Genomic DNA, 12980 nt, shown 5'->3' on the forward strand with positions numbered 1-12980 from the left:
TTAAATAAAAATATTGATTCTAAAGATTCTAATATTAATAAAAGTAGATTAATGATTGAAATACCATTTAATTCTAATTTGCCTACCCTGTTAGACAATCTAAGCATACACGAGGAGTAGAATTGTAATTAGATATATATAATCTCGCTTATATATCATATATTGAATCAAAGAATCAAAATTATAAATTTAAATTAAACAATATTGATGATAATCAATATAAAAAGAATATATTATTATTATATTTCAATATAAAAACTGATGAAAAAGTAATAATAAAAAGGCTTTATAATAAAAATCTAATAACTCCTAAAACATATTCACAAGCTATAAATTCTGATCAAAAAGAATATTAGGAAAAAGCTATGGAATATAAAATAAAGATTTTGAAAAAAATAAAACCTGGGATATTATTATTAAAAAGAATAATAATAATATACCAAAGCTAAATGTCCTAAAGACAAAATAGATTTATAAAATTAAATATTTATCTGATAATAATATTGAATTTAAAACTAGATACATAGCTAAAGGGTTTGAACAACTATATGGATTAGATTATTTAAACACTTTTACTAACATAATAAAGCAAATAGCCTGGAAATTGGTATTTGCACTAGTAATAAATAAAGGGTAATATATATATAAAATAGACATAGTTTTAGCTTTTGTACAGAGAGATATTAATAAAAATATATACATCAAAGCCCCTGAAATATATCATAAAAATGATATAATATTAAAGCTAAATAAAGCTCTATATAGATTAAAACAATTCGCTAGAATCTGGTATACTACATTAAAAAGCATATTAAATAAATTAAATTTTATTAATATAAAATCAAACGAGTATATATTTATAAATAAATATTCGGGATTAATATTGAATATATTCGTTGATGATATTGCTATTGTAGGCTTTAGCGAGGTTCTAATCAAAGATTTTATTAAAAATCTTAAAAACCATTTAGATCTAAAAGATTTAGATCTAATAAAAGATTATTTAGGTATTCAAATCAATTTAAATAAAGATTATATTGAATTATATCAAGAAGAATACATAAATAAATGTCTAAAAGATCTAAAACTAAAAGATTGTACCCTTGTAGCTACACCTATGGTTGCTAAAAATGATATAAAAATAAATCCCAATAAAGTCGATTTAGATAAAATAAAATGGGCTCAAAAAGCAATAGGGAAATTACTATATTTAGTATTAGGAACTAGATAGGATATTGCTTATTCTGTATTAAAATTAGCAAGATATATATCTAATCCTAGTAAAGACCATATAATAGCTATGAAAAGAATATTTCGATATTTAAAAGGAACTAAAACGTTTAAAACTACATATAAAAAAGATAATAATAAATATATCAAAGGATTTTGCGACACAGATTATACGGGAGATAAAAGCTCTGCTAAATCCACTAGTGGCTATATATTTATATATGCTAATAGTCCAATCAGCTGGAGGACTAAATTGTAATCTGTCGTAGTACAAAATACAGCAAAATCCGAGCTAATTGCTATAAATTTAGTCGCTAGAGAGACTATATATTTAAGATATATACTACAGGAATTAAATCAATTTAATCAAAATAAATTCCCATTATATATGAATAATACGTTGGTAAAAGCTATATCAGATAATCCTATATATCACAATAGGAGTAAGTATATAGATACTAAATATTATTATATAAGAGATCTTATAAATAAAGGATATTTAGATCTAATATGGATTTCTATAGAAAATCAATTAGCTGATGGATTAACTAAGCCATTAGAAAGAATCAAATTATCAAGATTTATTGATATGATTCAAAATTTTAATAATTATTATTATTATTAAAATAAAAATATATATAAAAAATTAGTACTCTTTTTTCCTTTAAAAATAAGAAGGTTTTTAATGAGACTAATATATATATATTTATATATATATATAAAAAGATGATACATATTAAAGGGGACTATTGTTTTAATTAAAAAATAATATAATATATATATCTTTTTAAAGGCATTCAATCTAATATTAGCTTATTATATAATCAGATCATATGATCGTCGCTTATAAGCTTACGAAAGCAACCATTAATCCGAAAACAACCATCAATTCGAAAACGGCCATAAAATACGAAAACGGCTATAAAATAAAGAAAACAAAAAGGGGCTTTATTTCGAAAGAATGGACGGATTAGGAAGAGATCTACAAGAGATTTATGAAAGCGGAAATACTGAATTAGAAGGAAAAAGCATAAAAAGAGGCTTTTTTTCCCTTGAATGTAGAATAAGAGAGATCACTATTTTTTTCAATACAGATTCTTTAATATCACGTGTCACACTGCTTATATAATCCATTTTAGTCGTTAATCAGAGCCAGCTTCCATACTATACTATTAGCCTATGACCTACGATAGTTTCCATGCAACATTTTGATGTTACGGTCGCCCTGATTTTGTAAGGCCAAGCTGTAGTCTTGGTATCTCCCCGCATTTCCCCGCATCACTCTTCATTTTTGACAGATGCTTCTTGAAGTATGAAGTCTGTCAAAAGTCTTGAATTAATAGATTCAAATGACATATCTCCTGCTAGATCCGGAATCATCTTTATCATTTTGGGAAGAACCAGCATTTTGTACACGTCATGGCCTATATTTGTTACCCTCCAGATGATGTATGGTGAAGTATCACTGTTCTAAGTTGACCACATCAATTCCTATAACTTAAGCTACCTTGCTCTGTGGAAAGTCTTTCATGGTAGTTCCCCTAATCACTTCATTTCACTTCTATCTAATTGTAGCTACAGCAATCCTTTCTCATCTTCATCATGGCAATTCTCGTCACCGGCGGTACAGGGAAAACATCTATTCAATTGGCCCACCGTCTTCAATCCGCCTCCATCCCTTTCCTTCTTGCTTCTCGAAAAGCCAAATTGACTGCTCCTGATGGAATGCAAGCCATCAACTTTGATTACACAGATTCATCAACTTACCAGGCTATCTTTTCTCATTCCTTTCCAAGCGATGAAGTCATCAAAGCCGCTTATCTAGTTGCTCCAGAAGTTCCAGACCCAATGCCTGTCATGAATGCATTTATTGACGTCGCAATTAAGAATGGCGTCAATAGATTTGTCTTACTAAGTGGTAGTGATACAGAGAAAGGTGGAGGTGACACTGGAGGTGTTTGGCAGCACTTGGACGATGTTGGTGTGGAATACTCGGTTTTGAAGGCCAGTTGGTTCATGGGTACGTGATCTATCATGTAGAACTATGATCGAGTGTTGTTAATCGGCCAAAAAGACAACTTCATTACCTGGCCATATGTTCAGAGCATCAAAGAAGAAAATAAATTCGTTTCTGCAATGAGCGATGGCCAAGCTCCATTTGTATCGGCGAGTGACATTGCTAGAGTAGCAATGGCTGCACTTACCAGCAACAATCCTCCAAATCACGACTACAGAGTTCTTGGCCCTGAATTGCTCAATTATGATGAGGTATCTATGTTATTCTTCAGCCCAATAATACGTTGGCTTATCAATTGTAGATTGCTGCAAAGTTGAGCAAAGTTCTCGGACGAACAATTGCCCACTTCAAAGTAACAGGTGAGGAGAGGATACAGACGCACGTTAGTATGGGGTTACCCGAAGATCTTGCATGTTATTTGACTTCGTTGGAAGTTATGACTGCAAATGGCGGGGAAGTGAGACGAAATGATGTGGTAGAGAAGATTGGAGGCCACAAACCTAAAACCTTTGACGAGTTTGCAGAGGAGAATAAGGATCTCTGGATGTAGGTCAATCTCTTATTGTCTGGTTGACAAAGGAGGGTCCTGATTCAATTGATACATTATGTAATAATGTTCCTTCTCTTGAGGACCAGATTTCAGTTGAACCACTATGTCATCATACACCGGATGATCGAAAGCTATCGAACATTATCCTTAGGGATTTCCTATCCCCAACTATAGACTAGTCGGACTCTGGAAGAACTGTTCATGACATAGGGTTCATAAAGAATGAAATGATAGAAACTTCCGATGAAGTATCCACACATTTTGATTTTCAGTTCTGAAGATTATTAGATTTACAAGAAGTCTAGGTATAAGCTTTGTGAATAAGACTCAAATGAGATGTCCCATCAGTCAAAAATTGAGTTTCCTTGAGCTGAAAACATTTTTCGATAAGTTTCAAAAGCTTCTGTTCCCCTATTTTGCGATATACCACCAATACTCCAGGAAGAGACTCCATTGACTTGTCTCCCAATAGCTCTAAATTAGGAGACGTCCGTCTGCACCTGCTTACTTCCAGCTTCTACAAAAATTCAGCGTTTAGCTACTCCCAGATTCTAATCTGAGCCTTGATCTCAGAATGTTTTAACGCGGTGAAGAGGGTTGAGTGTGGAGCAAGCTTGACATGCTTGATGGTCGATCGCCAATTAGCCTGCTCACATGCATCAAACCCTGAGCCAAATACGGTTGCTAGATCTGGTTTCTTGTAGAAGCTTGTGCCGACCAACTCGTGATATGGGCCTTTCCAGGCGGTCAGAGTGATTGTTCTTCGTGCCTCCATACACGTGAGACAACATTGAAGCGCACGTGGACTAGGCTTTTCGGATTCTTTCACAACATCTAGGCCTGCGACCAATAGTTGAATGACTTTGAGAGATGGCAGAAGTTGCAAGAGGGGGTTTTGTGTCCAATCATCAAAAGTGACGACTGTGAACTTGACTTCATCTGTACACATAACCTGTGGTGAATAAAATCAACAGGATCCACTCCTGTTGACCACGATCTTAAACCCTAGATAGAATCAAGATCCTCAAGCTCTTCCAATTCTTTTCCAATCCATTCTCTTGAAGATTGACCCATATAATTCAACATTAATTCAAAAGATAAACTGAAACAACCTCTCTTTTCTTTGATAGATCCACAAAAAATCATTGCTTCAGGCAAAGTAGACGGTGCACATCGGCCGGATGATCCCCAAGTCCAGATCAAAGTTTCATTGTAAGAACATCCCTTCTACTTGCGTATGCAAACATTAATCAATTGTGGTATACTTCGAGCTGTCTGAAATAGCAACTTTGGAACCTAATGATGCAGTGGATAAATCTTCTGAGAAGCGTAAAGCTGAACGTAATCAACGAGAGAAATTGAATGCTAGGAATGCCATCGCGGAGAAAGCCCGACAAGAAATTGAAGAACGAGAAATGCTGGGAAGTGCCAGTCAAGATACTAAAATTCCATTATCAGTTGGAAGTGGAAAGACCCAAAAGTCCCTTGCAAGTGGTTGCTTCGACGGCAACAGTAGCATTGATTGTGTTGTTGAAAGCTCCACCCTGGCACAGGAAAAGACCGAAGGTATTGAATTACAATTGTTTTTCTACACACATCAAATACTGACATTGATTCAGTATACTTTTCAAACGCCATGTTCGAGATCAAGGCAAGTCCCGGAAAAGGTCTTGGGGCTTTCGCCACACAAGATATCAAAAAAGAAACAAAGGTTTTGAGAGAAGCGCCTGTGATGAACTGTGGTACGCACTGGCTCCTAAAAGAGGTATTCTTCATGTCACCCAATGAGGAAAAGAAGAAATTTCTCAGGTCTCTTCATAGTCATTGTATCTGCAGTGAAAAGCCATGCCGAGAAACAACACTCATGAAGATTTACGATCTCAATAGCTTCGATATCGTCAACGACAAACCGGAACGCACAAATTACATTTACCACTTTTCATCACGCATCAACCACGAGTGTCTCCCTAGCATGGCTCGAAGAGACACCAAGAATGGAGATTTGGTCTCTAGTGCTGTGCGGAACATCAAGCGGGGTGAAAAATTGACTACATTCTACCAAGCACCTTTTGGCACCACCCTCGCTCGCAGAAAGATCTTGCTATCTAAATATGGATTTACATGCAGTGCAAGGCTTGAATAAACAACAAAGTCCTCAATAACTATGGCGAGACTATGAAATATGCTCCTTGGATCATCGCCAACGAAAGTGGATCTGAGATTCTCAATAAGCCAACTATGGAGGAGATGCAAACCGCGAAGCTAGTCGAAAGCTGGTTTGAGAGTGTCTCCAAAGTAGCAGAAAAGGCCGGACAAGGTATGGCGATCGCTATCGGCAATGATCTTCTGCGAAGCCAAAGCACCCAGGAGCGACGACACCTTATTGTTGAAAATACAATGCAAATATTTGACGCTTATTTGCGAAAGAACAACCCCTATGGATTGAGCGATGAGATCATTTCTGCCTACCGATACCGAGCAAATACTTCAACTTTCGGCGCTGCAAGTCAAGTTTTCAACAACATGGAGAGGAAGATGGGAATTTCTCCAGAAGAATTCTGAGCGCAGAAGAGGACTTTTCGGGGATTGATATTAATCTGGATCTGCCATGATGACAATGGGTTTGTCAAAGGAGAGATATCTTTGGTGTGAGAGATGCGTGATTTTTATAGCTAGGAAAGGGCTTCGGCAAAAGCTGTGGAAGTTTTCATAAACTTCTCGAAATGAAGTCGAAATTTGAAGCATAGCTACACACCTTATTTGACTTAGAGTACCCCACAAGTTGTGTGACTATAGGAAATGAAGATGCCGCCATAGTTTTTATCGAGGCAGTAACGTGACGATAGAGTTAGAATATTGAGAATTTTAACTTTCAACCCACAGCTGTTGGCTGATAGGTTGATTGCTGATTAATTACGGAGTGCACAGCAACAGCAAGACGAAAAGGAATTTGACGACAACGTTCTTAGATTAGAACTTTGAAAAGTATTGCTACCATCAACAAATCAATAGTCATGATGATTAATCCTTTAATTCCTTTCCTTCTGGGAACTTTACATCTCATTTCATGTGTGAAGAGCTCTTCATTTGGTCCTTCCCAGATACCCATGAACCTGAACGCAGAACATTCCCGACTCACCGAAATTGAATCAAACCTCATCAGGCTTCACAAAGATCTCATTTCTATCGAATCCATTACTGGCAATGAGTATGATATTGGTCAATATTTATATTCTTACCTTTCATCCCGCAATTTTACGGTTGAAACTCAACATGTCTCTCCTAACCAATCACCATCCAATGTCCACAACGTGTATGACGAACCACGACTCAATATCTTCGCATATAAAGGGACAACACGAAATACTAGACTTCTAATCACAACTCATATGGATACAGTCGGACCATATATTCCATATTCACGTTCTTCAAATGGAGAAGAGAATAAAATTTGTGGTCGAGGAAGTACCGACGCCAAGGGATGCATGGCTTCTCAAATTATGGCTGTTGAAGAATTGATAGCTGAGGATTCAATTCATGAGGGTGATATCGGATTACTCTTTGTAGTCGGGGAGGAAACAGACGGTGCTGGTATGAAAAGAGCCAGCGAAATATTCCAGCAAGATGGCACGACATGGGAGAGTGTCATTTTCGGGGAACCATCGGAACACAAATTGGTTCTTGGACACAAAGGTGCACTTGCGTTTGAGATAATTGCTCATGGGAAGGACGCCCATAGCTCCTATCCAGAATTGGGGATAAACGCAATTAGTATCCTGATAAAGGCACTAGCGGAGATTGATGGAATGAGACTACCCGGAAGTGATAAGTTGGGTGAAACGACCACAAGTATCGGGATGATACAGGGCGGTGTGGCATTGAACGTCATTCCGGCAACCGCATCAGCTTCCGTCTTGACAAGACTGGCAGCCGGGACACCCGAACAAGCTATGAAAAGGATCGAATCTATCATCGCGAGTCTCGATATCGATGAGGGAAGTGTGGAGGTGAAACTTGGTCGTCATTTCGGTCCTGTGGACTGTAACGTTGATATAGATGGTTTGTTGCAAAAGCTTCCCAAGACGTGGACGGTACTGAGATACTCAATTTAGGTTTCGAGACGGATGTAAAGCGAGGAGGAACTGATGTTCCAAATCTTAAAGGAAGTCATAAGCGTTATTTAATCGGACCCGGATCTGTAATTTCGGCACATTCGGATCATGAATGTATAACTGCTGATGGGCTTACTAAAGGTGTGGATGATTATAAGAGAATCATCAGAAATCTTATAGCAAGATAACCTAAGGTATCCAATGGTTCAGATTACAGTTCACTATTGGAAACCTTCTAGGATCACCAAGCTTTGATAAGCATTGGAATGATTTACGAGATTAAGAATCGTGTTGTCGGAACCTCAAAGGTTGAAAGTTGAATTAGACTACAGTCCGGACCACTAGGAACACCAAAATGATTTGGCTGAGAGGAACCAAATGAGTACTAGTATCCAATGATTTGCTTAGACTGCAATACGACTAAACCCTTTGTTTCTTTTCCAGTTAGTGGTTAGCATTCAGATCAATAATTCCCAGTCATATTCTTTGTCTTGAGATATCAAGAATGTTCTATCGATGCTGCTTGAAATTAGTTATCAACTTTGTATTTCAGCTTCGGTATATAGCGGAATTCAATGAAAGAGTATTTCGGTGAGATCTTCACTCTGTTTGTTCTCAACTATTGAGCAAAACAAAGAGAGACTAGCGAATATCTTTTCCCTCAACTTGAATTCCTTTATTTCACTCAACGATTGACTGATGGCACTGCTAACATTGCAAGACAAAGGAGTGAGATAGCCTGTCACAGCAACGTTCTCAGTGATTGTTCGACAACTCCGTTTTTTTTGCGATTTTATATGACCCGTTGAGAGCTGAAAAGCGATTTCCATTTCAAACATTTGAGGCATTTTATCCTTCATTGCAACATGTGCTTACGAACAAAGTGCCACTACATTTAGTGTGATCAGACGCCATACTCCTGGATTATACAACCATGCAAGCCTCTTGGAATTTGCGAAAGGATACTCACTCAGGGGTTTTCTCTTGCCGACTTCTGCCCCGAATGTTACATAGTGGAAAATCCCACGGCATCCCTTTCCAATCAAGCTGCGGCTAAAAGATTCGGCACAGAATATGAGTTTGATCAACTTCGCTTCGAAGAGTCCAACTTGCCGGAGAAAGCTAATGCTGTGTTGAATCGAGCGCGTACCTTTGTGAATATGAACTTTGAGCCAGATGTTAGAGATAATCTTGATATTTTTTGCTCTAACGAGCGACTCAACCTCGATGTTTATAGTCATCTTTACCTCGTCGTTTTTCAACAACTTCTACCTCACCTTTGGCTCACTATTAGAGCTGGTCGAGCACAGGAAATACCCCGAGAGCATAGAATTATAATATTGCAATTAAGGCAGGCTATACTTCGAGATCTTGCATTTAATTATGCAGAGACCAATTACAAGGAGAAAAAAGAGGAAGGAAAATGGAGACAAGCGATGGGTGCCGACGCCCCGCTCATTGCAGAAGTTTGCGTTAATCCTTCAGCTGATAGATGCATGATATGCCTGGAATCGCTGAATAACGGGCCGTGTCTAAAGTTAAAGTGTAACCACACGTACCACAAAGATTGCCTTGCACTGATGGTCGAGTTCAAGGGATGCGCCATCTGCAGAGATGAATGCCGTGGTCCATTGCCTGATATATCAGTAGAGAATGATGGACCATGGCCAGAATGGTTACAAGCGATCGCTCCTTTTCAACGCCCACGAGTACAGGAAGAGCTTCTTGCGCAGCCTCCCCCTACAGATGAGGAAATAAGTGGATTAGAGGCGGCCTTCAATCAAACTCAAAAAAGAACTGCGGAGTTGTACGAGAATGTGCTGCGTGATCAACAAGATCTTTCGAATGCCAGATTCAAAGTGGAAGGCACTGAACACAACATGAAAGAAGCTTCGTCGAATATAAGTGAGCTTGTGTGGGTCGAACATAATAGTCGCATGGCTGCTGGAGTAGACGAGGGAAAGGAACCGATAAAGGAAACATGCACGCGCTATGAACAAATGCTCTACATGAAAAGACTGGAGGTAATGGATTACGAGTTCGATCACATAAAAAGCCTTAAGGAATACAATAAGTTACCTTCTGATGCTACCCAAGAGCTCAACCATAGGTTATATCGACGGAAAGAGTGGGTAGGCGCGCGAAGTCTATATCATACTCAGAAAAGAAAGCAGACAATAGGACAGGCATTGGAAAGTATTTACTTCAATATTCTACCCTTTGACGACACATGGAGTCTTCGCAATCTCAGGGAGGAGGAAGGCGAAGCAGAGGAAAGGTTGAGTCAATCTGAACACCTGTGGAGACAAAGTATAGTTGCGCGGGATGACGCTAAAGATAGGTGGGAATTTGCTCTATATCATAAGTCTTTGTTTGAGTCCAATGAATAATGCGATCAATCTATATCGAACAACACGAAGAGATTCTATATGTTGTATTTAACCAAAGATAGGGAATAGTAGTGTGAATTTGGGAGGGTTGATTTCACGTATGATCTCATGTAAACAATATTTTAGTTACTTTCTGGTTGAAGTGCTGCTGGTGCGATCTTCTATTTGAATTGAATACATTGGGGTTTTGACGACAATAAGAATTTTTACATTAAATGTATTAGAGATCTTTCATCACTTTAGTTAAACCATTGAAATATTATTTGAAATCAATCGTAGAGCGATAGTGTAGTGATGATGCTTTATAAAATAAGTCATTGAACTTCAAGGAAAGTTATTTTCCATCCACCAGATCTAAAAATTCAAGAAAACAAAGAATGCTGGAAAAAAATGACAATAGGGTTTTGGTGTACACGACTAGAAAACTTTCCAGGCCTATGTCTTTCATTTTAAGCCAGATTAAATTCCCACAAGACATTTATTTGACATGGCACAGTCTTTATTAAATACTGTAGGTGGTAGAACTTCCAACATCGTTACTACAAAGCAATGGAAGAGAGCTGAACTGAAAACATCTTGTATCCTCTATCTCAAAAGTGCGAGCATGGAAAGCATTGCTACTTTAAAGATGCCATTTTAACCAATATTGACCGCCAGAGATAGAGCGAAGGGCACTGGCACCTAAGCAGCTGTTGAGGGTGTGAAAGTCGCTATGCTTCAGACCAGTGACATATATCACTTGATATAAGATGGGAATTTTGCTAAAAAAAAAGACCTAACCAATGAATAGAAGCGGTGCTGAAGAAGATGTTCACAGTTCCTAACATGAACGAGGAAGGAGGGTAACTTCAAAGAAGAAGGTAGCGCGAACATTGAAACGATAAATCATATCGGAATGAGAATCCATTGGGCGTTCATACGCAAAAGAAGATTTACTTGGACCTGGATTGATGGAAATGTGTGAAGATCTAGAATAGATGGTTTGGCTGCTGTGATTGTCCAGAATTTGGGTGATAAAATTCATGGGTGCTGGTGGTGCGAAGCTTAAGGTGCCAAGCTAATAAGTAAAATGAATGACCCCGGCCAAAAGGTAATTACTCTTGATTACAGAGTATAACCTCAATCTCTCATATGTGTATCCTCTGAACATCAACAATCAAACGAGCTCGAATTCCTAAACTTATTTTTATCAATAATTCATCATTCAATTCTTAGTTTTATCCCAGTCACATGACAGCCCAGCTCCCTAGCTATGTTCATAGCACAGCACATCCCACCACGTTCCTACTTGGCACCGGTACTTCAATATGGTCTTCTCTCCTCCCACAACTCCTTTCCACAAACCACGAACTCATTCTTGTGACCTGCTTTTGGGCTTCTTCCTCTAGCCAGCGCGATATTTGTCAACTCCTCCTGAGACTATCGGAACGTGCGGTTTCAGATCAAAAAACCATCCATGTCCGGATTTGTTTTTCATCTCTTTCAATATCGCAAAAGATATTTCACACCCCTTCCTCCGACGGATATTTGTACCCAACATCTCAATATCCTTCACTTGGACTTCCATCTGAGTCGGACATACCGGGGTTAAATCTACGTGTCAAGTCGATTTTTTTCCGCCCATGTCACGTTTTGCATGGGAAATACATCATACAAGATACTCGACGCATTTGGTTTCCGAGTTGTAATGTGAGTTGGGAGCCATGGGGAGAAGGATGTATTGGATTTGAACGCGGGGAGCTGGTAGAAGATTTGCGGAGTTATTGGAGCAGGATCTGGAACGGCGATGGTCAGATGACAATTCCCGAAATGTCGTGGACGTCGGCTCAGCTAGCAGAGAGGAGTCCATCGATACATGCCGAGCTATGGAATCCAGATTCATCATTGTTAAGTGTCGTCGACCTATCAAAACTTCCACAAAACACCGAAACACTTCTTCTTCCACATACACACTCTGCATATAATCCATTTTCTGTTATTTTTAGACCGAATGCAAAAACACCCTCAACACCACTCAATACATTCTTGCTATCACGAATTTCAACAGCCAAAACATCAATTACAATCTACACTCCAAATATTACATATACACCAGTCATAAATTCAATATTCGAAGCATTAGATAAAGGTGTTGATGTCCGAATTGTGGTCTCGAAGAAGTTGATGATCCTAGAGCAATTAGTAACAGCCGGCACGATCACTGAATGGGAGGTATGGAAGATGAAACGTCGATATCGTAAGCTTGTATCTCGTTCATCACGGAGGGTCGATGACATTGAAGCCGGTAATTCTAGAATAGGAGCTTTAGAAATTGTGTATTTCAACCCCGCTCTCGTACGTATGAGTGATTCCCATGACCAGAATACGATAACTGATGGAACACTGGCGAGAGGATTTGAAAGCATGGGAAAGGAGAGCAAGCCAGTCAAGCTTCATCTCAAAATGACGATAATTGACAATGAAATAACGATTCTTGGCAGTGGCAATATGGATCGGGCGAGTTGGGTGACTAGCCAGGAGTTGGGAGTCGCAATTTTTTCTGGGGAAGTATCTAATAAATTGGTCGAAGTTGCCAGGGGGGTTTACGGATGAATGGATAGTTGCATGATAGGTCTTGTGGTGTATATCGAATCACCACAGAATAGCGTATTGATGAATTAGAAAAGGCCAAAGATTGCACA

At 38.4% G+C, this 12980-nt stretch overlaps 4 protein-coding genes across 4 annotated transcripts; all 4 read left to right on the forward strand.

The window, feature by feature from the left end:
• Window positions 1–2832: 2832 nt before the first annotated feature.
• Window positions 2833–3797, forward strand: Bfra_006197 (putative ergot alkaloid biosynthetic protein a protein; the record flags this gene model as incomplete). The annotated part of the gene is made up of 3 exons (XM_037336570.1): window positions 2833–3250; window positions 3305–3498; window positions 3549–3797. 3 exons carry the CDS (start codon window positions 2833–2835, stop codon window positions 3795–3797), a joined length of 861 nt encoding a protein of 286 aa, XP_037191780.1.
• A 1181-nt stretch (window positions 3798–4978) lies between these two features.
• Bfra_006198sa (putative xanthine dehydrogenase protein) lies at window positions 4979–6359 on the forward strand (the record flags this gene model as incomplete). Its single annotated transcript, XM_037336571.1, has 4 exons — window positions 4979–5009; window positions 5082–5363; window positions 5417–5814; window positions 5970–6359. The coding sequence occupies 4 exons, from the start codon at window positions 4979–4981 to the stop codon at window positions 6357–6359; spliced, it is 1101 nt and encodes a 366-aa protein (XP_037191781.1).
• Window positions 6360–6904: 545 nt separating this feature from the next.
• Bfra_006199 (putative acetylornithine deacetylase protein) lies at window positions 6905–10299 on the forward strand (the record flags this gene model as incomplete). The annotated part of the gene is made up of 3 exons (XM_037336572.1): window positions 6905–7856; window positions 7910–7995; window positions 8884–10299. The coding sequence occupies 3 exons, from the start codon at window positions 6905–6907 to the stop codon at window positions 10297–10299; spliced, it is 2454 nt and encodes an 817-aa protein (XP_037191782.1).
• Window positions 10300–12108: 1809 nt separating this feature from the next.
• On the forward strand, window positions 12109–12891 carry Bfra_006200 (putative iq calmodulin-binding motif protein; the record flags this gene model as incomplete). Its single annotated transcript, XM_037336573.1, has 1 exon — window positions 12109–12891. One exon carries the CDS (start codon window positions 12109–12111, stop codon window positions 12889–12891), a length of 783 nt encoding a protein of 260 aa, XP_037191783.1.
• Window positions 12892–12980: the final 89 nt, after the last annotated feature.

The sequence above is a fragment of the Botrytis fragariae genome (genome assembly GCF_013461495.1).
Source record: "Botrytis fragariae strain BVB16 chromosome Unknown tig00000075, whole genome shotgun sequence".
Classification (NCBI taxonomy): domain Eukaryota; kingdom Fungi; phylum Ascomycota; class Leotiomycetes; order Helotiales; family Sclerotiniaceae; genus Botrytis; species Botrytis fragariae.